Source organism: Drosophila tropicalis, unplaced genomic scaffold (assembly GCF_018151085.1).
Source record: "Drosophila tropicalis isolate 14030-0801.00 unplaced genomic scaffold, ASM1815108v1 contig_593, whole genome shotgun sequence".
Lineage (NCBI taxonomy): Eukaryota > Metazoa > Arthropoda > Insecta > Diptera > Drosophilidae > Drosophila > Drosophila tropicalis.
Window position 1 is genome coordinate 14,816,853 of NW_027173070.1, and position 27,056 is coordinate 14,843,908.

Consider the following 27,056-nt stretch of genomic DNA (forward strand, 5'->3'; position numbering starts at 1 on the left):
GATGGATTATATACGGGTACTTAGCAATGTGTCAATTCATAAAAAAAATGCTTACTGGGTGGGTAACATATGATTTATGTTGACAACACGTTAAAATGAATGTTTTAAGGAATACAAATTATAGCTGCAGGTGAGGGTTTATTTATTGACCGAAACTTCGTCTCATTTTATTATTCTTCTAAAGAGTAAGCTCAGTGCTAAATAAAGATGTTAAACAATATGGCAAACAGTACATGTTTGATGACAATGAAGATACCTCGTGGAGTTCTGATGAGGTATGTATTCCATTACAATACTATATATGTATGTAGGAATACGAGGTGCAATAAATATAAACCCATTAAATACAAAAAGGCACATAAAAAACAAACCGTGATTGAAATTTTAATGAGCAATAATTTTTTGAAACTCAAGTCAGACGAACTGAGAGATGAATTTTGTTACCCAACCGATAAACTGACTAATAATCTTTCAAAGCACTAATGGCTAAAGCTTTCTCAATCTTTGCAATTGTATTTGTTTAGAATATTAAATATTATCTTTTAGTCCTATAAAACATACAAGCTTTACTTTTACTAGGGATCTTCTCAGTGGATTTGTTTAACATTAGATGAACCCCAAACGATTAATGGATTTTGCATACAATTTCAAGGAGGATTCGCTGGCCAAAAGTCAAATATTACTATATACTCCCAGGATGGGAATGTAGTGCACCAAGACGCATTTTACCCCGAAGACATTAATTCTTCTCAATATTTTAAACTTCAAGACTTAATATGTCATAAGATAAAATTTGTGTTTGAGTCAACCACAGATTTCTTTGGCAGAATCATCGTATATAAGCTTCAACTATTAAATTAGCATTTTTACAAAACAGAAGAAAAAAACCTCTAAATTTTCCAATAAATGTATAATTGTAATCAATCAATTTTGTAATCTCAAAGTCAAGGGCATTTTAAACGTTTTCGTAACGTTTGTTTATCAGCACAAACACTGAACATTTGGCTTCTGTGCTTCTAGTCATCGTGATTGTTTATAAATTTGGATGACTGTCCCTATCATAATATTGTTTAATCTCCAATGTTTCCCGAGTGTATTTATTTTGTTTTGTCGCAAACTTTAATAATGAAGAACAAGAATCCGAATATATTCATTATATGAAGCATAGTAAACAATTTATTCGCATATTTTGTTATGAAATTATTAAAGCATATATTGTATAATATAAGAACACCGATACCGTTATTTATTTGTCCAAAACCACAAAACCATAACAAATTGTAGGCAATGTATGTATGTTAGTTAAAAATGCTGGGCCAGCGTTTCCTATGCAGCCACAGTTATTTCCAAACGCGGGCAGTTGGGAATAGCACATTCCATGTCTGGACAGTTCTCACTGTGACAGAATATGCAGCCGTTCGGAGTAAGTGGAACTTTCGTGGAAAGGTTTACCGTCTGCCACACTTTTTTCAAATCGGTAACCAATTCGTTCATCATTTCGAAGGAATGAAATGGAGTCGGAGCCAATCGAAGTTTTTCCTGGCCACGTGCGACAGTTGGATAGTTAATAGATTGGAGATAATGGCCATACTGTTCCATGAGTATATTTGAGATTTGAGTGCATTTCAGGGGATCGCCGATTTTTATTGGAATAATGTGGCTAGGAGTATCTTCTACGGGAAAACCTATAACAAAAAAAAAAAATATATATATATAGATTATTTAGCATAGATAAAAATACAATAGACAAATAAGATAATGGGCTTTCAAACGAATCGGAATGACCTCGTTTATTTTCGTGTTTTGTATTTTTTTTTTTTATTTTCTTGTTCCACGTGGGTTTTTTTAACAAAAAGTATCTCTTCAATTTCGAGTTTCACACGCAATTTTTCAATTTATCTCAACTTTCATTTAATTAATTGTTGCAATGCAAATTGAATGAATTGCGTAATGGCCTTGCAAGAACAATTAAAAATAAACATTCAGTCACGACTGACCTTTTAGTCGGGGGGTTTTTTTGTCTTGGATTACATAAAACTGTGACATTGAATTACCTTCTCTTTTTAGCAAGTTCTTTAAGTAGGACACATTCCGTTGATGTAAGCTACGCAACTGTTGACCTTCCTCCGATGCTAATATGCTAACAGCCTCCAATGCTCCACATAGCACAGTGGGTGGCAACGAGGTGGTGAAAATAAATCCAGCAGCATACGAACGTATCATGTCAATAAGTTGGGATGTTCCAGCTACATAGCCACCTATATTACCGTATGCCTTGCCCAAGGTTCCCGATATAATGTCCATTTTGTGTAATACACCATCACGTTCGCCAACGCCAGCACCGTGATCTCCATACAGTCCAACGGCATGGACTTCGTCAATGAATGTGTAGGCACCGTATTCGTGCGCAACATCGAGCAATTCCTCGAGTGGACAAATTGCTCCTGTCATGGAATGAACCGTCTCAAAGGCCACAATCTTGGGTGTGGCCTTGTCCACTTGCTTGAGCAGTTCCCGCAAATGGTCAGCATCGTTGTGCCGGAAGATATGCTTGGGAACGCCACTATTTCGAATTCCATGGATCATGGAAGCATGATTACCGGCGTCCGAGAATATCTCGCATCCTGGTAGTAGCTTGGCTAATGTAAACAACGTGGAATCATTTGCCACAAAACACGAGGTAAACAAAAGAGCTGCCTCCTTCTGATGAAGCTCTGCCAGCTTTTGCTCCAGTCGCTCATGATGTAATGAGTTTCCAGAAATATTACGGGTGCCGCCCGCCCCAGAACCATGCATATCCAATGCATCACGCACAGCTTGCTTTACACTTGGATGCGCCGACATTCCCAAATAGTCATTGGAACACCAAACCGTGATTGGTCTTTCCGATTGCGTAGAGTACTCCAGAGCATGGGGGAATAGACCATCGCCAGCCAATCTATTAACTCGTTTAAAAACACGATAGGAATGATCCTTTTTCTTCTTCAATATTTGCTCATTAAAGAACTTCTCGTAGTGAAATGTATTCTCATCCACATCTGCATCTACAACACGATCCTGAATTGCAGTTGGGGCAATTGCATTGCCATGATTCCGTCTTACATCATGCACCAGGCGACGATTTTGATTCTCAGTCGAGGAATACCTTGATGAGGCAATAAGAGAAAGTTTTTTCTCAGCCCCAGCCCCAGCCCCAACAGCTGCGGTAACAACTGGGCAAAACTGGCTATATTGTTGACACAATACCTCCGCGTAATTGCGTAAATATGAAGTGGTAAAACGATTTAAAAACGGACACTGCATGACGAAGCAACTTCAAGAGAGACGACCTTTATTTAATGAACTTTGAAAACGAATTGATTTATTTATTATGCAAGAAAAAAGTGAATGTAGTGATCCACTTGGTGACTGTTAGCAGAGAGCAAACGGTGGTGCTGTAAATTAACAGTTAGAGCTGAACCAGAACCCGACCAAGACGTCGATAAGTTTCCCTCGTTTCCACCTTATTCAGCAGCCCTTCTTCAATGTGGCGGCAAATTTGTTCTAAATATTTTTGTCATTAGTTAGTTTTTTCCCAATTGATTGAAGAGCAGATGCGGGAAACTGTAGATTAAAAATATATTTTTAAATAACTTCATATAACAATATTTTCCCTAAAAGTAGGCAACGCTTTGGAAGTTTAACAGCAGAGTGTTCCGTTAAGTCTATTTCACACTGAACCGTCAAATTATTTGAATCTCTTTTTTCGTCTGCTTCTTGTATTAGTTTTCCTAAATGGCTGCCTTTTTCGTAGACATTAAAATTTACTTTTGCTTAATTCAAATATTAATTTCCATCTAAATTCATGAATTTTTTTTCATTTAGGAATATACCATAATTGATAAAGACCAGATGTTCTCCGAATTTAACTCATCATCACATCTAGAATTTACACGTGTTCTTAAAAAAATAAGAATAACTACATACATGTACATACGTATATGTATATATAAACTGAAATAAACAAAAAACGTAGCAATCGGGATTAAAATCTTGGGACTATACACAATACTTGACAATCTCTTATCTGATGAAAAAGTTCCGCACTTTAAAGTCAAGCTAATTAAAATTAATTAAAGAATTCATACATTTGGGCGAACTAATTGTACCTTTTAGTCATAATAACTGGATTTTGGGTCAACAATTTAAGGTAGAAAGTCTTGTAAATGCAAATATATATAACGAAAACTGAAAAACTTAACAAAACTGTGTAGAAACTAGAATGTGCTAAAAGTAAAAGATGGCTTTGGCAATACATGGTTAACGAACGTTTGAACAGTCCAATATACACCACGAGTACTAGGTATTTAATAACTATATTCAACTGATGCCATTTAGCAAGTTTAATAGCCAAATTGGTTACAGGTTTTCTTTTTTAAAATACATTTTCGCCTAGACCTCCGAGGGCTCCAGATCGTTCCTAGTAACAGGTATTCCAGTTAAACTAATCAATAATGAGTGTGTGTATTATCGGTGCCGGAACCGCAGGTCTTAGCTGTGCGCGACACGCCAAGCAACATGGTTTGCATCCAACTATATTTGAACTGTCGGACAAAATCGGAGGAACTTGGGTGTACAATGAGAAGACAGGAAGTGTTAATGGCATCGATGTACATAGCAGCATGTACACCAATTTGAGGTAAGATTTTCCCTAACTCGACGGACTATTTAATGATCTCCAAAATAGTTATAGGTGTTTGTCACCCACTTGGCCTGCCAACACCATCAAATCTACCGTGATTCACTTAAGTTAAAGTAATTATTTTTATTATCAACGACAAACATTCCACTTATTATTCCTGTTATCAGCCACTGTTTGCCAAAACAAAACATTTTTGAGGTTTAAAAGTGTTTCTAATCTTGGTCAACGACACTTGTTGAACTGATGTAACCGATTTTTCTTTATTTGGGACCTTTTAACCCATTTTATAAAGAACTTATTAGCATTTAATCTTTCTTGTTGTATTACATTTTGTTAATTATTTGCTTATTAAGATTCTGTTTTAATTTATAACCTTTTAATAATTACTTTTTAGAACCAATCTGCCTAAGGAAGTTATGGGTTTTCCGGACTTTGAAATGTCGTAACTAATCAAATGGAATGTCAATATTTTGATAATGTAATGGTGGCAAACGGTCATTATCATACGCCAAATTATGTTCAACTTAAAAATGGTCATATATTCCAGGGAGAATATTTACATAGTCATGACTTTAGACATAATGGACGATTCAAAGGCTTTTTGTCGATGGATCATATGAGGAATTTGATACCGTATTTTTCTGTACCGGCTTTAAATATGCTTTCCCCTTCTTAACTGTCAACTCTGGAATATTTGTCGAAGACAATTATGTCCAGGTCCTTTACAAGCAGTGTTTGAATATAAAGAATCCTTCAATGGCCCTCATTGGACTGCCATTTTATGTGTGCGCCGCCCAAATGATGGACTTGCAAGCTCGATTCGTCCTAAGCTATTTTACGGGCAAGAACGAATTGCCATCTACTGAAGATATGAGATTGGATACCGAAAAAAGCATGCAGACTCTCTGGGAAAAAGCATACAAAAAGAGACAGGCCCATTTGCTAGGATCCACCCAGGTACAAATGTTTCCCTACTTTCTTATCAATTTATTAATCGAGAACTATGTGCTTTATTTTTAGTTTGACTATTTCACTGACCTGGCGGAGACGGCTAACATTAAAAACATTCGACCTGTGATGGCCAAATTACACAATGAAAGTAGTAACTACTTCAAAAAGAGCTTATTGAACTTTCGCGAGAATATTTTCAAGATTGTTGACGACGAAACATTTGTCAAAGTCAATTAATTTGATTGATTGTTTTATCTTCTATAGTGATTTCGTTACCATATTTGCTAGTCCTGTATGAAGTATATGTCTAATAAATTCATTGATTGTTTCATTTTTTGTCGTTTTAAAAAGAATAAAACTATAATTTTCCCATTAACAAATCATATTGCAAGTATATGAAAACACAACAGTTGCCGCAATACCAAGTCGACTTTAAGAACAATCACTTTTATGTTTAAATGATGATAATAATAATTGATAGGGTCTTGATCCCAGAAACCTTGATACTCTAGAAATATGGCACAGCTCAGAAATATGTAGGTATAGGTGAGTTAGTCTATTAAATAATAAGGACTACATGTCTAAATTCATTCAGATTTTTAATTGACTTACGATTTTATGACTATTGTAAGACTATTTATTTGAAATGAATGAGATAGTAGAGTTTTGCAAACTATTATCTGATGGATAACATTCAATCTAATTGATGTTGAGTAAACGTGCTTTCAATTGAACGAACTTATTATAGCTTTTAATTGTTGTACAAAACCAAAACTTGATATTAAAACTATCCAAAGTCACAAAAAATTGATTTTGAATCGTAAAGTATAACACATTTTTTGTTTACCCAGCCGTCGTCTAGGCACTCTAAAATCTTTAAATGATTTCTTTAACATATTGTGTACTTATTTTGTAATAAACAAGTAATTGATAAGTCGAATAGACACCATAAATACTGAGTATTCATAAACAACAATCAAATAATCAAACGATGCCATATAATAAGTCCAATGGCAAAATGATTGTGAGTATAATTTTAAAATTTATATAGACATTTGCAACCGTGGACTGCGGATCGTTCTTAAAAAGTTTTTCAAGCGCATCGAATCAATAATGAATGTATGCATTATCGGTGCTGGAACTGCGGGGCTTTGCTGTGCCCGAAATGTCAAACAACAAGGATTAAGTCCAACTATCTTTGAACTGTCGGACAAAATCGGAGGAACTTGGGTGTACAATGAGAAGACAGGAAGTGTTAATGGCATCGATGTACATAGCAGCATGTACACCAATTTGCGGTAAGTTGTACCCCTTAATCGTAGGAATAAACACTTAACTCTAAAAGTGTTTTTGTTGTGTCTGACCCGACAACAGTGCCTCAACAACCGATACAATCAAATTAAAATAATTATTTTTATTATCAACGACAAACATTGCCTCGACCCTGCCACTTGTTATTTTTATTATCAGTTTCTATTTGCCAAAACAAAACATTTCTGAAGTTCAAGAGTCTGTTTAATCTTGGCCAGCGACAATAGCCAAATCAAAGTAAGCATGGCCAACTTTCCGAAATTCAGTTGAGAGACCTGGTATGGAAATATTACGAGTCTTATCGACCCTTAACATACATACATTCGCTTTATTACCATATTAAATTTCGACTAGCTTACAAATCCATTTAAGTTTTGTATTTGATTCTTGGCTTTTATAACTATTTTCTGTAGAACCAATCTGCCTAAGGAAATTATGGGTTTTCCGGACTTTGAAATTGGCGAGAATGAAAATTCCTATATAAAATCAGAGGAAATTCTTGATTTCTTAAATCAATACGCCAATCATTTTCAATTGAAAAATCATATCCGATTCAATTCCTATGTTATTAGAGTCTTGGAAAAACGTAAAAAATGGCAGGTAAGTTTAAAAATAATCAAAATAACTAAATTCCCGATTACTTAAAATTAACATATGAACATTCTAAGCATATGAACATTGAAAGGAAGTTTAACCAACCTAAACTATTTTAAATTTAAATCTATCTTTAATTATTATAGGTTCTGGTTAAGAATGTCGTAACTAATCAAATGGAATGCCAATATTTTGATTATGTAATGGTGGCAAACGGTCATTATCATACGCCAAATTATGTTCAACTTAAAAATGGTCACCGATTCCAAGGAGAATATTTACATAGCCATGACTTCAGACATAATGGACGATTCAAAGGTAGAAAGTGAAATCTTTTTTTATGGACACGATTCAAATTTCTACAAACGTTCTTTTAGATAAAACCGTCTTAGTTATTGGCGCCGGACCAAGTGGCATGGACTTGTCCAATATTATATCGAAATCGGCAAAAAGAGTATTTCTTAGTCACCACTTGGAAGGAATTGAATATACAAAGTTTTTTGAAAATGTTACCCAAAAACCAGATGTAAGAGAATTGGATGAATCTGGAGGCTTTTTTGTCGATGGATCATATGAGGAATTTGATACCGTATTTTTCTGTACCGGCTTTAAATATGCTTTCCCCTTCTTAACTGTCAACTCTGGAATATTTGTCGAAGACAATTATGTCCAGGTCCTTTACAAGCAGTGTTTGAATATAAAGAATCCTTCTATGGCCCTCATTGGACTGCCATTTTATGTGTGCGCCGCCCAAATGATGGACTTGCAAGCTCGATTCGTCCTAAGCTATTTCACTGGCAAGAACGAATTACCATCTACTGAAGATATGAGATTGGATACGGAAAACAACATGAGAAAACTTTGGGAAAAAGGATTTAGAAAGAGACATTCTCACATGCTAGGACCAAATCAGGTAGAAATGTTTTCCTACTTTCTTATCATATTATTAATCGAGAACTTTGTGCTTTGTTTTTAGTTTGACTATTTCACTGAGTTGGCGGAAACAGCTAAAGTAACAAATATTCGACCTGTCATGGCCAAATTGCATAATGAAAGCAGTAATTGCTTTAACGAGAACTTATTGCATTTTCGCGAGGATATCTTTAGACTCGTTGATGATGAAACATTTGTTAAAATAAACTAATACATATACATATATAGTTTTTGATTGTTTGTGTATATTCCATATAAAGAAAAAAGATGACATATGAAATTGGTTCACTTTAAATCAACAGTAATTGGCCAGGGTACAAACGATAATGAACTCTTTATTAGACGATGAAATATTTCATGCCATGAATAAAATATTTAGTATTTTCTCTCAAGTCTTTGGTAGTTTCTTTACCTCACATATGGCCATAAGGTAATGTGTAAATGGTTAAAAGACTTTTGGTATTTCTCACAAACATTTATATTTTAATTTGCATGCAGCACAATGGAAGGGAAACCTTGTACTACTTACAGACAATAGATGCAGCTATTGGTCACATACAAATCTTGTACCCATGTAGATGACAGTAGCTGAAGTCATAGAAAAGAGTCATATTCTAGCCAGAGAACCATTCGAGAGTTAGTGTTTAAATAAAAATGAGTGCGGCAGCTCCTATTTGTATTAAAATTATTCAACTCGTAAGTCTAAAATATCTAACAATAAGTGAAATTTTAAAATACAATCGCTTACTCAGTTATCCGGGCTTCTCTTTGAATTTGTTCCATTTTCCCTTTGTTATTCGGGATGATAAAGTAGCACAACGAATTCGGTGATTCCCGAATCAGCAATCAAAAAAGTATTTCATTCCGACTTTGTGTTTCGGATTTCACCAAAATGTTTAGTTCCAATCCAATAGATACCATTGAAAAGTCCCTTAATTAGTTTAAATTCAAATCCAACTTTTTCAGATTTCCGTTGTGGCAGCGTTGATCATTAAAAGATTATCTGATAAACACGCTGAGCGAGTTTTCATAAGTGGTCAAAAGTTTTCAAGAGTATGGAGGCTCCTTAATAATATATCTTGGACAAAAGAAGCCGATGATTTTAGTACTTTCACATTCGTGGGATATACCTTTATTACATCAGTGTTGCTACTTACAAGGTAAATATAAAATTTCCAAGTTGGGTATAGAATAAATTTAAATAACACAACGTGCCAAAACAAATTTCATCCACAACACAGTGTCTAAAAGTAAGTTTTACTGAAGAAAATAGTGATCTTCAATGCCAGGTTACAATTGCCAAACGGTGTAAATGATACGCACTACAATATGCTGACTATTATTGTGCTCATGAACTTGTTGTTCTTGATGTATGGGCAATTGACCACTCGGCGGTGACAATGTCGCCTGCGATTCTTGTATACTTTGGTGCTGAGAAATCGGCTGCCGATACTGTTGTATGGCTGCTAAAAGCTGCTGTTGACGCAATTGCTGCTGTCGTATGGCCGCTAAAAGCTGCTGGTGACGCGGCAGAAGAGAAGCCAGCAATCGTTGTTCTGAAAGGTCACTGATGGGTGCTTGCTGAGCTTGGCTAGCGGAATTTGCTGCATATACTGTTGCCAATTGACCAAGGTGATGGCGATGTCCTTGGACTATGGGAAAATACGCACAATATACAGATATATGTACATACATATGTATGTATGTATGTATGTGTACTTACTGTGATCCCTAAGATACTGGCGTCTTACCCTTTCCAGTTCATGCTTTTGCCGATGCTGCAAAAAATCTTCATCTCGAAGGTACTCATTACCGCATACGTCGCAAAGAATATTTTGCATATTCTGCAAATCCATTATTGACAAATTTCGCACTTGGTCTATTTAATTATTAAATCAAAGATAAAAAAAGCGCAGCAAAAAAGCCAGGTACTTACCGCTCGAGCAGATATCGTAAAAGAAAGATTTATCGTTGTGCAACATGAAGGAAACACGTGTTGTTATTAGCATTTCGCAACACTGAAATAAAGACAATTAAAAAATTTAGAAATGTACCTCTACGTACACGTTACAAACGTCAGATTTGTAATGAAATAATATTTAAATTAATAATAAGAATAAAATCAAACCAAATTGAATCAATAATAAGTAACATAAAAAGCAGCTCGCATTTCCTCAGCCCTCTTGGCAAATAAGGAAAATGCGGCCAAGATCGTTTTACAACACTTAATTAGTAAAGGCTTTTAAAAAATACCGGTTCGCAACACTAAACAAGCACATGGTTTTATATTTTCAATGTGCTAAATTTCAATTTCATCAATTTGCTACTTTTTGAAATAGGTTAGAAATTGGCAACAAAAAATTAGTTCGAAACTCTAAATAAGAAACATTGTTTTTGCTAATCGCTTTTGACCATTTTTCACTCATGTTGGCTATAGCTTAATTCTTAATTCGCATGGGGAATAAACAAGATGCCTCATACTGAGTATAAAAATAACTTGGCTGCACTTTCTTTGGATGATTCATTCATTTTATATCTGTGTACTTTGAAAACAAACTGCTTTTTAAATATTCTAATACATATTTCATACATTTTAACAAATTTTTCCTATTTTTATTCTGTTACTTGTAAAAGTATTAAACGTTCCACTAATTATTTACAGATTTTTGCAGAGCAATGCGAAATATCATATCAGCGAAATCATATTATTAGGATTTGGATGCTTGTTCTTCATTGTTGAAGGTGTGTAAAAAGATTTTTAATTTGTTGATAACGTCATGTTCTAATTTAAGGAACTATAAAAAACAAATTTTGGAAAATGGTCAATAAGAGTCCAGACCTTGAAAACTTAAACCTGTTAAAACTAATTAATTGACACATTGTCAGAGATTTTTGTAATTACTTATTTAAAATGTTTTTATTTCAGGATTACTGATATTTTCTACAGTGGAAAGCCTGCAAAGTGACCTTCTGATTTATGCCTATGTCCTTGGAGCCTTGTCATTCTTTTGCGCCTTTATGTTCGCCATCGATTTATTATTATGCAAAAATCTATTTGAATCGAAGAGCGTAACGGTTCAAGCAGATTTCCCATCTCCGAAGTTGGCCACAGTAAAAATGCATGTTGTGGATGTGTCCAAGGAATCTTGCTGCCAAGTGAAGGATAATGTTAGAAATTCTCCGCCACCAGCTCCACTGAATCAGCATGGAGGTGCATATCTACGAACTGATCTGTAATCACCACAAATAAGGTGAAACTAACTTTAGCCAATATATTAAATAAACTCGTTCACAAATCCTGAGAATAGTTTGACCAATTTTATTAAATAATTTTTGTTGTTTTTTGTTATTGTTTTTAATTATGGACTAGCAAAAAATCATTTTTTTTATTTTAACAATACGGATATTCCGGAAATTTTCCCGAAGCATAACCTTCTCGGAAGCTTAAAAAATTTGTTTTTGTTTTTGGAAGAAGCTCGCTTTTCTTTTTTTTTTTTTTTTTTTTTGTTTACTAACAGATAAATTTGATAAATACATTACTTAATGAATAAATAAAAAATACAAACAAGACGAATATCGAGATAATTCGTTTATACACCAAATCAGCGTTTTGTATAATTTCTATTAAATGAAACAGCATTTTGTTACACAATACTTTTGACATAATACATAGATACAATATACAATTCCTATTAATTAAAATAGTTATCAGCACACATTTTCTAATAAAATATTAAGTCTTAGAATAATAAAAATGATACTCTCGTCCGTCTAGCATCTCCTTTGGCTCTGCGAGCCATCCCGTAATGTCACATGCTTCCCTCGCTGCTGCTCGTTGTTCCTTTGGAATCACACATTCCTCCAGCAACATTGTCATCACCACGAACCGATCCAGAAGTGAGGCCACCAGTTATACCAGTTAAATTTAATTTGTACTGTAACGATATTAACGAAAAGATGTTATCGAAATGTATTTTATAGATTGTTGCTTTTCAGCTAAAAGAGCCAAGATCTGGCATATGTATGAAGATATATTGCTTTGGAAACGGTGATGTTCATTTGCTACGATATCTAGCATATTGCCAAAATATAGGGTCAGGAAAGGGAAACTAAATAGCTTTAAATTGTATAAAATTATATAAAAATACTTGTTATACAGACTGCCAAATTTATACGCCACAATAGTCATATATAATGTGCTGGGCTTATTCTAAGGAGAACTTCGCAATATCTATTCTATTTTTTATACCCTTGCAAAAAGGGTCTATTCATTCGTGTGCAACGCATAGAAAGAACCATCTCCGACCCTATAAAGAATATATATTCTTGAACAGCAGGACAATACGAATTCAAATAGTAAAGTTTCTTTAAAACTCATTTAATTCTACAATTCTATATTTCTTGTGCTGTATTCAAATGTTTATTGTAAAGGCAATGTATTGATGTTTTTTCTATGATTTTATGCACACAGACAACACATTGTATGAGCTTGTGGATTGAGATTAAAAAAACTCAGTATTTTGCATGGACGGTGATTTTTAAGTTTCTAAACTAATGTATTGGGTTTGCAAAATGTTTGTACTAGAGTTGAGATACATTTTGGAATAAATATAACTACCCAGTGCGAATAAGGTGTAAGCCAGGTGAACACTGTGCTTACTTAGTCTTACAACTAGTTAAAAGCCTTAAACTGCACAGATCACAAATGACCAAAAACTGATCTGCATGTTTTTAGATTAATTTTAACAGCATTTGTTCCATATTGTTTTCAATACGTTAGGCATTTCTGTTTTTGGTTTTCATCACTATCTTAATTTAAAAATATATACACAAAAAATAGCATGCATACCCTTGGTTAATATACCAAACACTAACATATACATCTGGTCCCATGGATTTATTATTCCTCTTTCCAAAAATTGTTAGGCCGTTATGTAGGCCCCAAAATAAAGGAAACCATGATAATAAAATTAAAAAAATAATAATAACTCAGATTGTTCCTGTAATCAATCTATTATTTGGTTAACATAATACCAAAATTTCAACTTTACAGAATCAATAAGGATAGAACACAAATTTATACGAATGTAAAAAATGTTCTAAATGTTTGTAGTTATCTAATTTGTTTTAAATTACCTTGTTTGCGCACTCAAAGCATTTTGATACTACTTTATTAATTACGTTCATGAGGTTTTTAGTTTCTCTGATAACGTGATCAACTTTCACGAATGTGGCAGCTTTTCCTACAGTATGATCTTTCACTGTAAATTGAAGTGCTTGGACAAAAGTTGGCACTCTATCTAAAATACCAAGTAAATCCTTTTTGTTGTCACTTGCTGGCACCTGAATGATGTCGAATATAGTTTTTAGAATACAGATCAAGAGTCTAAAGGGTTCAGAAATTGTCTATTAAGTACCTGATATGAAAAGTGACGTAAGACTTTATAGAGTCGATTAGCCTCTTCCGCAAAGTATTCCGCCTGAGTGAATAGGTCTTGTGTAGTCCTCAATGATCCATTTCCTTTGGTAAATTGATACATGAGAAAAGCCATGGCTGACATGTTCTTTGCTCTCTTCAATATGTCGTTGTCATCCGACAAATCGTCGCCCCACTTGTTTTGATATGTGTTTGCATCTCCATTGTTTTTGCTATCCATGCCCGAATATTCGACCATTTCTCCGACATCATTCGCAGGTACGTAAGGTTTTGATGATTTATTTGTAGATTCACATTTCTAAAAACAAAAAAAGTTAAATACATATGTAATTATTGTTAATCATCATGTGCATATGCTAGTAAAGTTACCTCAACTTGAGAATCTCTATCAGTTTTTATTGTATTCACGGATACAATAATTTTTTTCGAAATAATTAAAATCTCGTTTGTCAACCATTTCCACATATCTGAAAATGATTCAAAATTTTCATTTGCTGCACTGCTATTTGAATATTTCCATAAGATTTTGGCAGCAATAAACACTTGAGGTCCATAGATACGTAGGTTAATGGCAAGACACTTGGCTTGCACCTGCAATCTTTCAGTTGGTGCTATGTGCTGCAAGAGTTTACAGATGTCAAAGATATGATCACAACAGTCATGAAACTTGGTTGAACGCTGGTTTAAGTTGTCAAGATCATTAGTCGTTGCTAATACATGAAAGGATTTAACCAATTTTGTGCATATTTTTAGCGATTCGTTAAAGTCTGCAATTTGACTGGACACGGATACGACAAGTTGTTTGCACAACTCCTCCAAGCTGCTTAGCATTCCCATTTCTGGTTCGCGACCTTTCAATTGCACTCCAACATTTTCATGCTGATCTTTCATTAAATTATTTAGATATATGTCAAATTCAAGTTTGCAGTTCTCGCAGTATGTTAAAATATTCTTCCGATGTTCGTGACTTATGTAGGGGGAGTCTGTAAAATCGTGAGCCTTCTCGAATAGCTTGTCAAACGCCAACGATAGCTCCTCCCTCAAGTCCATGCCCTCGTAGGATAAATGTTTTCGAAAGTTTTTGTTATTCACTAGACGGCCACCCATTGTTTGGGGCATATTATCCTCGTAGTAGGTATCACCTTTCCAAAGCTCGTCATCAAAGAAATTGTAATAGGCATCTGAGTTATTATTCCCTTCATTATTGCAGTCATACTGGCTCATTTGGAATTTAAATCGCTTTATAAGATTGACAATACGCTTTATAGTTGTGTATATGCTTTCGTTTTCATAATTGGGATTGCTTCGTTGCTTTTCAAAAGACATATGTTTTGCCGAATCGAAGATGCTGTCCTTAACTACAAAATGTATGAGGTCCATTGCACGTCTTATTTGGCAGAATACAGTATCACGATTTTCTTTGACTATAACACAATCGCTGTGTATGAGACTATTTTTTGAGGAGGTCAACAAAATGGATATTGACTTTTCAAGAATTTGGCGAGCCGAAAACATTTGTGCCCGCCGTCGCTCCTCTTTGAATGAGCTTCGATGATGGCCAGTAAGGTAAGCTAATTCAATCATTTCTGTGCCAAACACTGAAAACGCTCGAACAAATTCGGTGAAATTCATTACAGATTCTAGTTTCTCCAGGCTTTCCGAGGCTCGTTTCTTTGCAGTTAAAAGTTTTTTAACGACTATAATATCAACCAACAGTAAGATTCTTGTCACCGACGATAGAAGAGATCTAGCCGCTAATACAATAGCACCATAATCTTTCAACGGTTCGATATGATGACGCAGTTCCAAACCGCCTAATGGCGATGTATCGCACAACCGTTCAATTGATTTTCCTGAAATTAATGAAAAAAAAATACTTTATTTGTAGGTGTGTGTTTTTTTTTAACTTTTTCAATGCCAGTCAAATTACCTGCATCCCGTGCCTCCTTTGCAGCCTCATACATATCGCCTTTAATATCAACATTTTCCTCAGCAATTATTTCACCGATTGTTATAAAGCGTTCAACAGCTATATTTAATGAATGTCCAATGGTTCCAAAGGTTGACATGATTTCCTCATTATCAATATCACGAACTCGAAAGCGCTGACTCTACGAATATTAATAAAATCAACAGTTTTTAAAATGCTTCATCCCTTAGACAATTTTAGTAAGTGAGTTTCTAAAGGGATTTATAAGAACAAAAATATTATGGACTAGGCTAATCAATAAATTAATGTCTAAGGGTTTTAAAGTGAATTACTCCACTTAGAGTAGAGCCGGTCAGGAAAACTTACATTAACATTTCCCGATGATGGAGTTGCAGATAGTCCATACATCTTTACAACGTTCTTTCCAAAGTTTAAATCGAAAAAACTTAATTTTTGAGTTTTGATGTAATTTGAAAGTAATTTAAAATTTCTGCTTACAATTTATTGATTTTTCTCAAAACTCGTCGAATCAAAATTTAAGTGGCATTGAAAGAGTCCAGCACCAGTGCGTGTTAGTGTGTTTCGCACTTTATTGTGGCTATTCAATTTGTTCTTTCTATTTGAGTTATTAAATTATCTTTTTTAATTGAAATCTTCGAAAACTATTATGGAAATTAGCATAATCTTAGAAAAAGCAACGTTGTACGATAAGTTTACTTATAATGTAATTGTATGCACATATAGTTCAACAATGTATTACTTAAAATAAAAGCTCAACAGACAACTTATATAGACAGATAGTTGCAAAAGTGTAGAGCCAATTCTGCGCAAATTGTGTGCGCAGTAAAATATTGAGCCTTGCTTTTTTAGCGATGGTAAACAATGAAATAGAATTATTATTTATTTTAAAAATTACACAATTTTACTTAATGTAAAATTTGTATTTTCCTTACAACATATATTTAAATATATAACTTATCGGCATCATATTTAAATTGGTAGGTTTTATTTTTAAATATTATTAGTGTTTCATTTCCGAAACATTCCTATTTATACTGTTGAAGTGAACTACCTGGAATAGACACACAGGGTGACAACAGTTAGATAGTGACGCCCTGTTTTATTTCAGCTGTTTACATAAACTCGGACATTTAAAATTGTTCAAATATGTTGGCTGTTTAGTAACTTAAATGATCAGCTGCTGGATTTCTCCTGACCGCAAGCTTCTTCTATCAATACACGAGAACCGAAACCTACGACATGTATAACTTGGGATTAACCAGAATGCTGAGATTGCGGTGCTTGAAAACTCTATCGGATCAAAAAATCCATTGGATAACAACATGTACCAAAGAACAAACGTGGGCGCGAGCGACCTGCAAGAATTTGCAGTTATACACTACAACTACAGCACCGGCAGGAGAAGAATATAAAGGGGGACGAGCACTAACACAAAAATTTACGAATAGAGGCGGACTGCCTGATAATTCTTTAATTCAACTTCAAGGTATCCAGTGTCAAAATGAGCGACAGATTCACATGGCAGCCAGCCGGCTGTTTGCACCGGCTGCTTCATCAGAAAGTGAGCCCAAGGAAAACGGACGAAAGCCGGAAGATTTAGAACGGGCCTATGACGTTCTAAAGAACACCCTGCCCAAATTGTTTGTGGAGCCACTAGATTACTCCATTTACAGTCCAAACCTGATATTTCAAAATAATATCACTGGCAAACACACTGTTGGTCTCTATCACTATGTCAAGCAGATCGCTATCCTGCGGACGGTAGGACATTTGAAATACGCATATGTCAAATTCGAAATCTTGAAAATAACTAAGCATCCAGAGGACTACACAGTGAAGATCAGGTGGCGCGTAAAAGGAATTTCAGGACTAAAAGTGATGTTCCAGTTCTGGAAGTACAAGCTTTGGCAAATGAAGGAGATCCTCAAAGATCAAGAGGCTTGGTATGACGGCTATTCAGTGTGCTATTTGGGTGATGATGGCCTTATTGTTAAACACGTTGTGGACAAAGTGATGCCCCACGAGAATCGAGAGACCGTAAGCGAGGGTCCATCAGCCGCTCTGCCAACTGATTCCTTGGCAGCGACGGCATCACAAAAGATTACTTAGACATTTAAGTGCGTTACTACTTATTTATTCGTTTTAAACAACTACCAGTCATTGTAAATATGCTTATAATTGTCGTAAAAAAACAAACAAATACACTGCAACAGCCGAGGAAAGACTATTGTTTAAATGCATAGACTGATCCCTTTTTGGTGTACTTATAGGGACGCATACGAATACGCTTGGTAAAAGGATTTAGGTAAGGCTTCTCCTTATTATACTCCAAAGTGGATTGCATGGAGCCCTCTGTCTCTAGGAATATGTCAAAACTGTAGATTGTACGGAAAAGCTGAGTGAAAAGGAACTGATGATTAGGCTCCAAGTCCTTGACGAGCAACGAATTTGTCCAACATTCCATCATCTACAAATGAAATTCAGGCAACTTATATAAATGGCTTGAAATATAAACAATTTACCAACCTTAATTGCCGAACTATTCTTTGATGTATGGCAACCATTCCAATGAATGCATAAAATCCAGAGAGGCATCTCCAACGGATAGTTGCTAAAGATTTTAATAAAGCATTCCATTTTCGCTGAGCCACGAACAATGACCGCACGATAAAATGTATGTGTAATTTCATTGCTGCTTTCGCCTGTGCTATCGGATACTGAATTAAGAGCATCTGAGCTTTGCGCTTGAAAGTCCTCCGGAGTTATTGCAGTCCACTGCACAAGGCTTCCAGACAATATTCCGGCTGTGTTCTCTTTAAGTGTATCCAAGTCAATGTCTTTGTATGTCAAACCACGAATCTGCTGGGATAGTTCTACCCAAGATTGACAGCGTTTGGAAATTCGAGCGATAGCCTCACGAGTGCATTTATATAGATTCAATTCATGGACATATTCATTGGCAGTATTAACAGTTGGAATAGAGCACATGTTTTGCAGCCAACAGAAGGGTTTGCCAAAATTATTATTTTCCAAATGTTTTAAACATTCTTCAGCAGTCAAATTTAAATTTTGCAACTTAAAAGCACAAAAAATTGAAATTATTTTAATTTTTTGACTCTTCAATGGTTGGCTTACCTCGCATTGTATTCCGGGTATTGGTATTTCATTTCCAAAATCATTTGGATACAAGTGTCGCAAAATATCATGTACAAAACTGGTGTCTCTATAATGAAAAGAGAAGTTAATATAATTATTTATCGAGAGCAGTAGTTGAGGCTTACCCTGGAGCATTTGCACTTGCTGCTAAATTTGAACTGAATTGCGCCTGGACTGTGGCGCATTTAATTAATCCCCAATATCGTATTATGAGCTCCATTTGATGTAAATTATCTGATGTAAAAATCTATAAATTGAAATATTAAAATCTCATGGTCTACACAATCCGAAATCTCACACTTACCGTTATGCGAATATGCAAGGGGAAGGGATCTAGAAGTCGCTCCAGAATATTGTCAGACGAACCATTTTCACCATTCTGAACCGAAAACCCGAGTTTTTGTTTAGATGCAAGCAATTCCTTCATATGGGCTTCATTCTCGAAGCCTACCACTTCCGAATGGAATTTGTTCTGTGCATCGCTATTAATGCGTTGCAAGGATTGCAAATTGATGAATAGAATGTATAGAGGTTTTGGCAAATACTTATATACAGAACTAAGTTTCCAATCAACATCTAAAGTTAGTTGAAGGGCATCATGCAATGGTTTTGTTGAATCCAAAAGCGTCCGCAAGGCAGGTGCAAAGGAACCATATCTTTGGGTCTGATTGACATTGTCCTGCAACAGATCTTGCTTGGCGGTCAGCAAGGACTTGTATTGATTATCCAGATCCTTTCGCAAACTTAGTTCACACTCCAAGCGGTGAAGATGATTACTGTGACTGGACACCTCAGATTTTTCATCTCCGTTTGTTGCCAAACTGGGCAACTTGCTCGCATATTCTTCGTCTGAGAGTAACTCTAGATGCGAGTCGCGGCTTTTGAATTGCTGACATTTAATTATTTCCTTTTTTAAATGGCTAACATCGTACAATAGACTCTGCAATTGCAGTCTGCTCATATCGACTTTTAACTTTTCCGCATGTAATTCATCGCGTCCGGATTTTATATTACGCTTTACTTCTCGGTTAGAATGTTTAAGGGCCACAAACATTAGAGCAGCTGCAGATCGCTTTACCTCAACATTTTGTCCCTGTAATTATAAATTAAATGCAATCACTAACCGAAAAATGCCGCTTCCATGGAGGCACATACACTGCTCTTCAAGCGTTGAATTTCATCAATGGCTTCTCGTAGATCAGCAAACTGTTTATTTAATATTTGATCCATGTCGTTTTCTAAAATTGAAAGGTCATAAATAAATTTAAATATGAATTTATTTAGTTATTTTATATTTACAACCTGAAGACATTTTTTTCAGAAAAATGTTTTGATGTTGTTGACAGAGAACTGAACTGATTCCATTGAACCAGTCTAGAAACTAATAATTGATAACTTCACTTGTATAAATATTATGAACGTCACATACAAGAAGAAAGTTAATATCGAAAATATTTACAAGTTTTTGAAATTGGTCATTTTATTAATAATTACAATTTAGTTTTTCGACTTAGCGTTTTTAAAATATCTTCTTTGTGTTATCGATTACAGAAATTGGTTCTCGTGTAAATTGACAGATGACCATTTAAAAAACAAATCGGAACTAGTTCTTTGAAGTGCATTAAAAAGGCCGCATGCAGCATCTGTTTATGTATACAAACTACTTCAATTGAACAGATTCTGATATTATTTATACAACTGTCCCAATATTACTTAGTGATATATAATTATTAATTAAACTCTAGCTATAATGTTGAGATTACTTAGACAGAGAGCAAGTGATTTAAAGTTTTTAGCTCCTCGCCGGCTACAGCAAACTATTGCGCAAGCAAAACCAAAGGTAAGGTGAGATTATAAATCTAATCGGCAAATATTAAAATAAATCCACTACTTCCTTAGGAAATACCTTTGGTTAAAAATGTTAGCACACCGAAGAGTGATAAATCTGTTGGCAAGTGGTTTCTAGGATGTGGTGGCATGGTCTTTGTTGCAGTGGGTCTTGGTAAAATGAAAACCGAATACTGTTTTAATCCTTCAGAACAATTTAATCTATTTAATTCTCCTTTCTCGATCAGGTGGAGTTACGAGATTAACTGAGTCAGGACTATCGATGGTTAGTTGGAAATTAACTGGAGAACGACTACCAAGAAGTCAACAGGAATGGGCCGATGAGTTTAGTAAATACCAACAGTATCCCGAATTCAAACTGTAAGTATAAATAAATTTCTTTGCGAAAATAAACATATACTTCTTATTATTTAGGAAAAATTCAAAAATGACTCTGGAAGAGTTTAAATTTATATTCATGATGGAATATATACACAGAATGTGGGGCCGTGCCATTGGTGCAGTCTTTTTTATTCCGGCAGCTTACTTTTGGAATAAGGGCTATTTCTGTTCGAAAACGAAGAAAACAGTTCTTCTGATGGGAACTTTAATTGGTCTACAGGGCCTTATGGGCTGGTATATGGTAAAATCGGGCTTGGAAAACAGATTCGATGACCCGAATGATGTTCCACGCGTATCGCAATACAGATTAGCCTCTCATCTGGCTGCTGCCTTCGTTTTATATGCATTTTTCCTATCCAACGGTCTGTCGAAGCTATATCCCTCCGAACAATTCTTGGCAACTGCAAAGAAAGCTTTAACTACAAAGCGTCTTGCTCATCTCACCAAAGGAATGGTGTTCTTAACTGCTATTTCGGGTGCCTTTGTTGCTGGATTAGATGCTGGCTTAGTGTACAACTCTTTTCCGAAAATGGGGGATAATTGGATACCCGATGACATATTGCAATTTCAACCGATACAGAGAAATATCACAGAGAATCCTTCGACAGTTCAGTTTAATCATCGCATTTTAGGAATATCTACAGTAACATTAACTTCAATTTTATGGCTAGCGACTCGGCGAATTCAGTTGCCCAAACGTGCAAATTTAGCCATTCATGCTGTTGCTGCCATGGCCTGGACTCAGGCTACCTTGGGTGTTACCACATTGTTATATTATGTCCCCGTTCCTCTTGCGACGGCTCACCAATCTGGATCCCTAATTCTTCTTAGTCTTGCTGTGTGGCTATCGCATGAACTCAGATTTCTTAAGTATATTCCCAAGTAATTATATAAATAATTGTATGAAGTTGTAAATGTTTTTCATACCTAAATGAAATAAATGTAAAAATTCTATTTAATCAATTACTGAGTCTACTAGAGGCACTCGACTACTCGCAATTATAATAACTGAAACGCTTTTAGTAATGTTAAAAGAAATTTATTTTACAAAAATGCCAATTCATTTTATGAAGTTTTCTACACTTTTAGGTAAACGCTTTCATAATATTTCCTCCACATCTTGTACATAACTTTATTCAATATTCATTTTAACAGCGTTTTTATCTTCATTCAATTCATTGTACTCAACTTTGTTTGGGTTTAGGCGAGTGCCAGCATTTTGGCAGTTTGTAGAGTCTAACATTTGCTGATTTGAGTTAGAAACGTGATTGTAAACGGATAGTGCTTGTGCCACAAATCCGGTTACATCGCCAGGATTGGATGGCAAAATCATGGTGTTATTTGATTTCGCCAATTTCTTAAATGCAGAGATATATTGTTCCGCCAATGTTAAGGAAGCTGCATTTTTTCCATCCTAAAAAATAAGAGAAACAAATTTTTAAAAATTGTCAAGATACATGTAAAATAAGATACATATATAAAAACTCTCAAGAATATTGCAGGCTTCGAAACATTAAGTTATATTTAGTTTATAATATCAGTATACTTAAAAGTAAAAGATATTAAATGATACTTCAAAGATGAGCAACGGATGGAAGCTTATTTCGATGCCAAAATTCAATTTTTTAAACGTGATTTTTATCTCATCATTTGGTGCAGACTGAGAACAGATTCTGGAGCCTTGGGTTTCGGTTTCTTGGAAAATACATTCCAAAAACGAAGTGTCTCATCCCCACTACCTGTTACAATCGTTTCATTATCAGGACTAACAGCTAGATAAACCACACGTAGAGAGTGACCAGATAGTCGGACCACTTGCTTCATCGAGGGATAACGCCAGGCCACAATTTGAGGATAGCCGTGGCCATGTGTGGTAACCAATTCCTGTGAATTCTGCGACCAAGCCAAATTGGTAATCGGGGATCCCGTGTCTATGCATTCAATTAGTTGACCTGTGAGCACATTCCAAAAGCGGAGACAGCCATCAGCCGAACCTCCACCAGTACCCAGGAGACCAGATTTGTGGGGTGACCAGGCCAATGCTTTGACTGCTGCATTGTGATCAGTAAACGTGTACAAGGGTTCATTGAGATTTGGCGTCCATATCACTACACGACTGTCATTGCCACCGCTTGCTAAATACTTGCCTGAGGGCGACCATCGTAGTCCGCATACCTCAAGCCGATGGCCTCGCAGATCGCGGGTGATATCCGATGGATTTACACGTGTGTCCCTCTGCAAAATATGGTGCGAACCGCTTGTGAGGCTATGGGCTCGCCAGGACAAAGCACTAACACGGCTAGAATGGCCACTCATCTTAAGAATTTCCTTCTGTCGCTCAGCATCCCAGACACTTACACAGCCATTCTGTGTACCCACAGCCAACAGACGACCCCCATCATGCCAGGACACAGAAGTAATTAGATTGTCCTGCCGGTTGAGATCACATAAGCGTGTCACATTGCTAGTGTTAGCATCCCAAAGGTAGACGGAACATCCAAGGCCTACACCAAGAGTGTTCTGTGAGGACCAGTCAATAAGATTTAGATAGTAATCATCCAGCATGTCGGGTGCATCTAAGATTTTATACGGCAATTTTGGTACCTTGCGATTTGGTCGGAGCGGCATACTAAGTAATTTCTGTGTGCTAGGACTAACTGTGGAGAGTCCATCTGCTGTGGCGATCGCAGCGTTGCGATTGGCAAATCCGTAGTTGTAGAGACGATTGTCCTTGTTTATTTGAAGGTCATCTGGGTTTAAGTCGTTTACCGAAGTAATACCCATACCTATAAACTCATTTCTTAGTATACATGCAAATGCAGTGTTGTTTGCCATTTCATGATTAATTCTAGATTGTCTGCAACATTGCTGCACACGCCCCTCTTTCAATGAATAATCCCGGGTCCATTCATTTAGTGCTCGTTTCGGGATGTAACGTAGGTCCAACTCTTCCCTTCTAGGAGCTGTTTCACCTAAGCCCAGCAATCGATGTTCATACTCCGGTTGAAACATTGCGAAAAATTTGGTCCTTATTTTGTGGTTTTCTTTTTAGTATATAAATATATCTAGTAAATTTGTATATATCCGACCAGTTATAGGAATATAAATATTGTTTGGTGTTTGAACTGTTTTAAAAATTTCGTGAACATGTGACATAGGCATATACACTTTCACAACATACTTGGATTTGGTTTTAAATTTAAAATTTTGTTTGTACTTACCGCATTGGCTAGAGACTTTGCTATGGCATGCAAGCTACGCGCTCTAGCATCAGCCACTGCTATCATGGCCGCAGCTTCACCACTTGCCTTATTAATATGTTCCTGTCTCTCAGCCTCTAAAAAGTAACATGGCAGAGATTTATTAAGAAACTGAAATCATGGAATTATGCAGTTACAAACCAGAAGCAAGTATTCTGGATTTCCGTTTGCCTTCAGCGATATTGATTTCAGCTTCACGAACTCCCTCTGACTCTAGAATAGCTGCTCTTTTTCTTCTCTCCGCTTCCACTTGCATCTGCATGGCTTCATGAACTCTAGTAGGGAGCTAAATGTAAACATAATAAATTGACTGTAATCCATTCTCTAATTAAGAGCTACTTACACGAATATCTCGAATTTCGTAACGCAAGCAGGCAATGCCCCAAGCTTCGCTCGCCTTGTTTATTGAATCGACGATGCTGACATTTAAAGATTCTCTCTCTCGGAATACCTTGTCTAAGGACATTTTTCCGAGTTCAGATCTCATCGTCGTTTGGGCAAGTTGGGTTATAGCAAACTCTGGATCCTCCACACCATATGAAGCTGGGTATTGTATAACAATGGGTCAACAGTGATGTGAGAAGTTAAAAACTTGTGAAATTATTATTCCCAACCTACCTCTGTATGGATCAATGATTCGTAGGTAAAGGACTCCATCAATGCTCAGGGTCACATTATCGGATGTAATGGCACTCTGCTTCGGTACATCTATTGCAATTTCCTTCAAGCTCTGCACATATTTTATTTTGTCAGCGACAGGAACTAGAACGTTCAGTCCGGGGTCAAGAATTCTATGAAATCTCCCCATCCGCTCCACTACCCATGCCTTGTGTTATTTGAACATTTGTTTGTTGAATTTCGAATTGATTAAAAATATGATTATTCAACTTACCTCCTGTTGTGGGACAAACATTACAATTGTATTCATTGGTGTGGAAGCTTTTCCTCTCGCCGGCGTGGTAATGGAAGCGCCGGCCGCAAGCAGGAAATCTTGCTGCAATAGCCTAATTCATGAAATTGCTAAATATTAGATAGTATAATTACACAAACCTGAGGTAATATTCTCCTTGCGGATAACAAAAACCTAGACATTTTGAAAATACTTTTATGTGAAATAAAGCATCATATGTTAAAAGAGCACAGGGTATTTCAGGTTCAAATGGAATTTGGTTTTTCGCCAGTTCACATTTCTGAGGAACTAGTTCAAAAGTAAAATTTAATTCTTGTTTCATTTCAATTTGTTTCAAAATAAATTATTTGCGTTATAGTAAGTATTCTAAGTATATTAAATTATTAAAAACTACATACGAAAATAATACGAACGCCAACAGTTAAGATAAAATATTGTTTATGGCGCTAAATCCAAATCCAAAAATACACTCCTATTCTTTCTATTAGTTTAACTGACTAATATTTAATTTAAAAAATTCTGAAAAATTCTTTACTCTTAACTTAGCGAATCTATAATTTTGCAAAATATTAACTGATTTTCGAAAGTGACGTCTCCTTTTATTGCGTTTAAACTCTCTCTAAGAAATGTTCAAGCGAGACAAATAATGACACAGAACAACAAAGTATTTCAATAAACCTTAATTTCGGGAAAACCCAATTTCGTTAATTTTTAGAGTATCTCAATAATTCATAATCCTATACCCTAATTTCCGACTAAAATAAAGTACTTTCTGAAATCCGTTAGAAATTGGCAAAAATACAGACTGAAAAGAAGGCAGATAGACCAAAAATCTCTGTTTAAAAAGTTTAAAATAAGTTCTTACTTTCGCTCACTATATTCAAAAGCATTAGAAAATATGTATTATAAAAATGACAGATACGGCGCTATTGAGTTATTTTTTTCTTAAAAAGTGCTTTCTTTTAAATCCGCCAAATAATTTTGAAAATATTAAAGACTCATTAAAAAGTTAATCCTGACATTTAAATTCTGTTAAAAAAAGCTTTATGCTAAAAGTCAACGATGATTTCGTTTGGCTTGAGAACCCAAATAAATATATGTAAATGTAAGTGTAATGTTTTTGACAGGATTAAGATTGGATTACCACAATCTTACAGTCCATATAGATAAGATTTCTCATTAAGGCTTTAAAATAGTTCAAATGCTATATTTATGTAAGATTTTTCATTCAGGCTTTAAACAGATTTTACAGATATCAAACTTCTATAACGGTCTATTGAAACTCAATGCGAAAAAACTGCACTGACATTCATGAAATACGTTTATGTTTAACTTGGTGCTCTAACAAAAAGGTTGTAGACAAACAACTTTAACAAAAATAGACCTTAAATGTAATCAGAAGCAGCATATGTTCCGAGTGCACGTATGTTTACTGAAAACTTGCGGCAGCCATTGCCATTTCCTCTGTGTTTGTTGGAGTATTTACCACAAATTATTTGAAATATGGTGCAAGTGACGCATTAAGAGCATAAGAGGAGAACCACAAAGCTCATTTGATAATAATGGGTGGGCCTGCTCCAACTACTGCGCGATAGTTGGGGGAGTAGTGGACTTCGTCATAGCTTCACTATCACCCTGTCTGA

General features: G+C 35.5%; 11 protein-coding genes and 1 pseudogene across 14 annotated transcripts; 6 read left to right on the forward strand and 6 right to left on the reverse strand.

The window, feature by feature from the left end:
• The first annotated feature begins 48 nt into the window (after window positions 1-48).
• On the forward strand, window positions 49-924 carry LOC137577501 (nuclear receptor 2C2-associated protein). Its single transcript, XM_068290987.1, has 3 exons — window positions 49-130; window positions 185-275; window positions 580-924. The coding sequence occupies exons 1-3, from the start codon at window positions 96-98 to the stop codon at window positions 859-861; spliced, it is 408 nt and encodes a 135-aa protein (XP_068147088.1). The 5' UTR covers window positions 49-95; the 3' UTR covers window positions 862-924.
• Window positions 925-1,149: 225 nt separating this feature from the next.
• Window positions 1,150-3,413, reverse strand: Alas (5-aminolevulinate synthase). Its single transcript, XM_068290986.1, has 2 exons — window positions 2,055-3,413; window positions 1,150-1,685 (listed from the first exon to the last, which is right to left on the reverse strand). The coding sequence occupies exons 1-2, from the start codon at window positions 3,301-3,303 to the stop codon at window positions 1,327-1,329; spliced, it is 1,608 nt and encodes a 535-aa protein (XP_068147087.1). The 5' UTR covers window positions 3,304-3,413; the 3' UTR covers window positions 1,150-1,326.
• Window positions 3,414-4,163: 750 nt separating this feature from the next.
• LOC137576392 (senecionine N-oxygenase-like) lies at window positions 4,164-5,963 on the forward strand (annotated as a pseudogene).
• A 710-nt stretch (window positions 5,964-6,673) lies between these two features.
• Window positions 6,674-8,862, forward strand: LOC137576391 (senecionine N-oxygenase-like). Its single transcript, XM_068289462.1, has 5 exons — window positions 6,674-6,930; window positions 7,357-7,543; window positions 7,684-7,855; window positions 7,915-8,450; window positions 8,514-8,862. Exons 1-5 carry the CDS (start codon window positions 6,746-6,748, stop codon window positions 8,679-8,681), a joined length of 1,248 nt encoding a protein of 415 aa, XP_068145563.1. The 5' UTR covers window positions 6,674-6,745; the 3' UTR covers window positions 8,682-8,862.
• Window positions 8,863-8,993: 131 nt separating this feature from the next.
• LOC137578178 (uncharacterized) lies at window positions 8,994-11,707 on the forward strand. The gene is made up of 4 exons (XM_068291827.1): window positions 8,994-9,166; window positions 9,437-9,630; window positions 11,133-11,212; window positions 11,397-11,707. The coding sequence occupies exons 1-4, from the start codon at window positions 9,125-9,127 to the stop codon at window positions 11,705-11,707; spliced, it is 627 nt and encodes a 208-aa protein (XP_068147928.1). The 5' UTR covers window positions 8,994-9,124.
• Window positions 9,571-10,429, reverse strand: LOC137576393 (putative cyclin-dependent serine/threonine-protein kinase DDB_G0272797/DDB_G0274007). The gene is made up of 3 exons (XM_068289463.1): window positions 10,407-10,429; window positions 10,194-10,349; window positions 9,571-10,122 (listed from the first exon to the last, which is right to left on the reverse strand). The coding sequence occupies exons 2-3, from the start codon at window positions 10,324-10,326 to the stop codon at window positions 9,761-9,763; spliced, it is 495 nt and encodes a 164-aa protein (XP_068145564.1). The 5' UTR covers window positions 10,327-10,349; window positions 10,407-10,429; the 3' UTR covers window positions 9,571-9,760.
• A 348-nt stretch (window positions 11,708-12,055) lies between the features above and the next one.
• Window positions 12,056-16,595, reverse strand: alpha-Catr (alpha-catenin related). 2 transcript variants are annotated; one of them, XM_068289819.1, is made up of 7 exons: window positions 16,336-16,595; window positions 16,204-16,257; window positions 15,838-16,018; window positions 14,277-15,760; window positions 13,888-14,205; window positions 13,607-13,813; window positions 12,056-12,405 (listed from the first exon to the last, which is right to left on the reverse strand). In XM_068289819.1, the coding sequence occupies exons 2-7, from the start codon at window positions 16,243-16,245 to the stop codon at window positions 12,280-12,282; spliced, it is 2,358 nt and encodes a 785-aa protein (XP_068145920.1). In that variant the 5' UTR covers window positions 16,246-16,257; window positions 16,336-16,595; the 3' UTR covers window positions 12,056-12,279. The 2 variants fall into 2 exon arrangements, with proteins under 2 accessions (XP_068145920.1, XP_068145921.1); XM_068289820.1 differs by having other exon boundaries at window positions 16,204-16,336.
• Window positions 16,596-16,954: 359 nt separating this feature from the next.
• Window positions 16,955-18,080, forward strand: LOC137576848 (uncharacterized protein C6orf136). The gene has a single exon (XM_068290176.1). It carries the CDS (start codon window positions 17,098-17,100, stop codon window positions 17,965-17,967), a length of 870 nt encoding a protein of 289 aa, XP_068146277.1. The 5' UTR covers window positions 16,955-17,097; the 3' UTR covers window positions 17,968-18,080.
• Window positions 17,977-20,530, reverse strand: thoc5 (THO complex 5). 2 transcript variants are annotated; one of them, XM_068290173.1, is made up of 7 exons: window positions 20,509-20,530; window positions 20,170-20,252; window positions 19,319-20,107; window positions 19,140-19,261; window positions 18,994-19,081; window positions 18,385-18,933; window positions 17,977-18,325 (listed from the first exon to the last, which is right to left on the reverse strand). In XM_068290173.1, exons 2-7 carry the CDS (start codon window positions 20,242-20,244, stop codon window positions 18,083-18,085), a joined length of 1,866 nt encoding a protein of 621 aa, XP_068146274.1. In that variant the 5' UTR covers window positions 20,245-20,252; window positions 20,509-20,530; the 3' UTR covers window positions 17,977-18,082. The 2 variants fall into 2 exon arrangements, with proteins under 2 accessions (XP_068146274.1, XP_068146273.1); XM_068290172.1 differs by lacking the exon at window positions 20,509-20,530 and adding an exon at window positions 20,317-20,474.
• On the forward strand, window positions 20,490-22,206 carry LOC137576847 (heme A synthase COX15). 2 transcript variants are annotated; one of them, XM_068290175.1, is made up of 5 exons: window positions 20,490-20,579; window positions 20,760-20,854; window positions 20,914-21,016; window positions 21,090-21,222; window positions 21,277-22,206. In XM_068290175.1, the coding sequence occupies exons 2-5, from the start codon at window positions 20,765-20,767 to the stop codon at window positions 22,127-22,129; spliced, it is 1,179 nt and encodes a 392-aa protein (XP_068146276.1). In that variant the 5' UTR covers window positions 20,490-20,579; window positions 20,760-20,764; the 3' UTR covers window positions 22,130-22,206. The 2 variants fall into 2 exon arrangements, with proteins under 2 accessions (XP_068146276.1, XP_068146275.1); XM_068290174.1 differs by lacking the exon at window positions 20,490-20,579 and having other exon boundaries at window positions 20,636-20,854.
• Window positions 22,207-22,350: 144 nt separating this feature from the next.
• Window positions 22,351-25,683, reverse strand: Stoml2 (stomatin like 2). Its single transcript, XM_068289428.1, has 7 exons — window positions 25,554-25,683; window positions 25,396-25,497; window positions 25,122-25,329; window positions 24,847-25,046; window positions 24,645-24,789; window positions 24,465-24,580; window positions 22,351-22,657 (listed from the first exon to the last, which is right to left on the reverse strand). Exons 1-7 carry the CDS (start codon window positions 25,593-25,595, stop codon window positions 22,376-22,378), a joined length of 1,095 nt encoding a protein of 364 aa, XP_068145529.1. The 5' UTR covers window positions 25,596-25,683; the 3' UTR covers window positions 22,351-22,375.
• fzr2 (fizzy-related 2) lies at window positions 22,746-24,454 on the reverse strand. Its single transcript, XM_068289427.1, has one exon. The coding sequence runs from the start codon at window positions 24,253-24,255 to the stop codon at window positions 22,882-22,884; it is 1,374 nt and encodes a 457-aa protein (XP_068145528.1). The 5' UTR covers window positions 24,256-24,454; the 3' UTR covers window positions 22,746-22,881.
• Window positions 25,684-27,056: the final 1,373 nt, after the last annotated feature.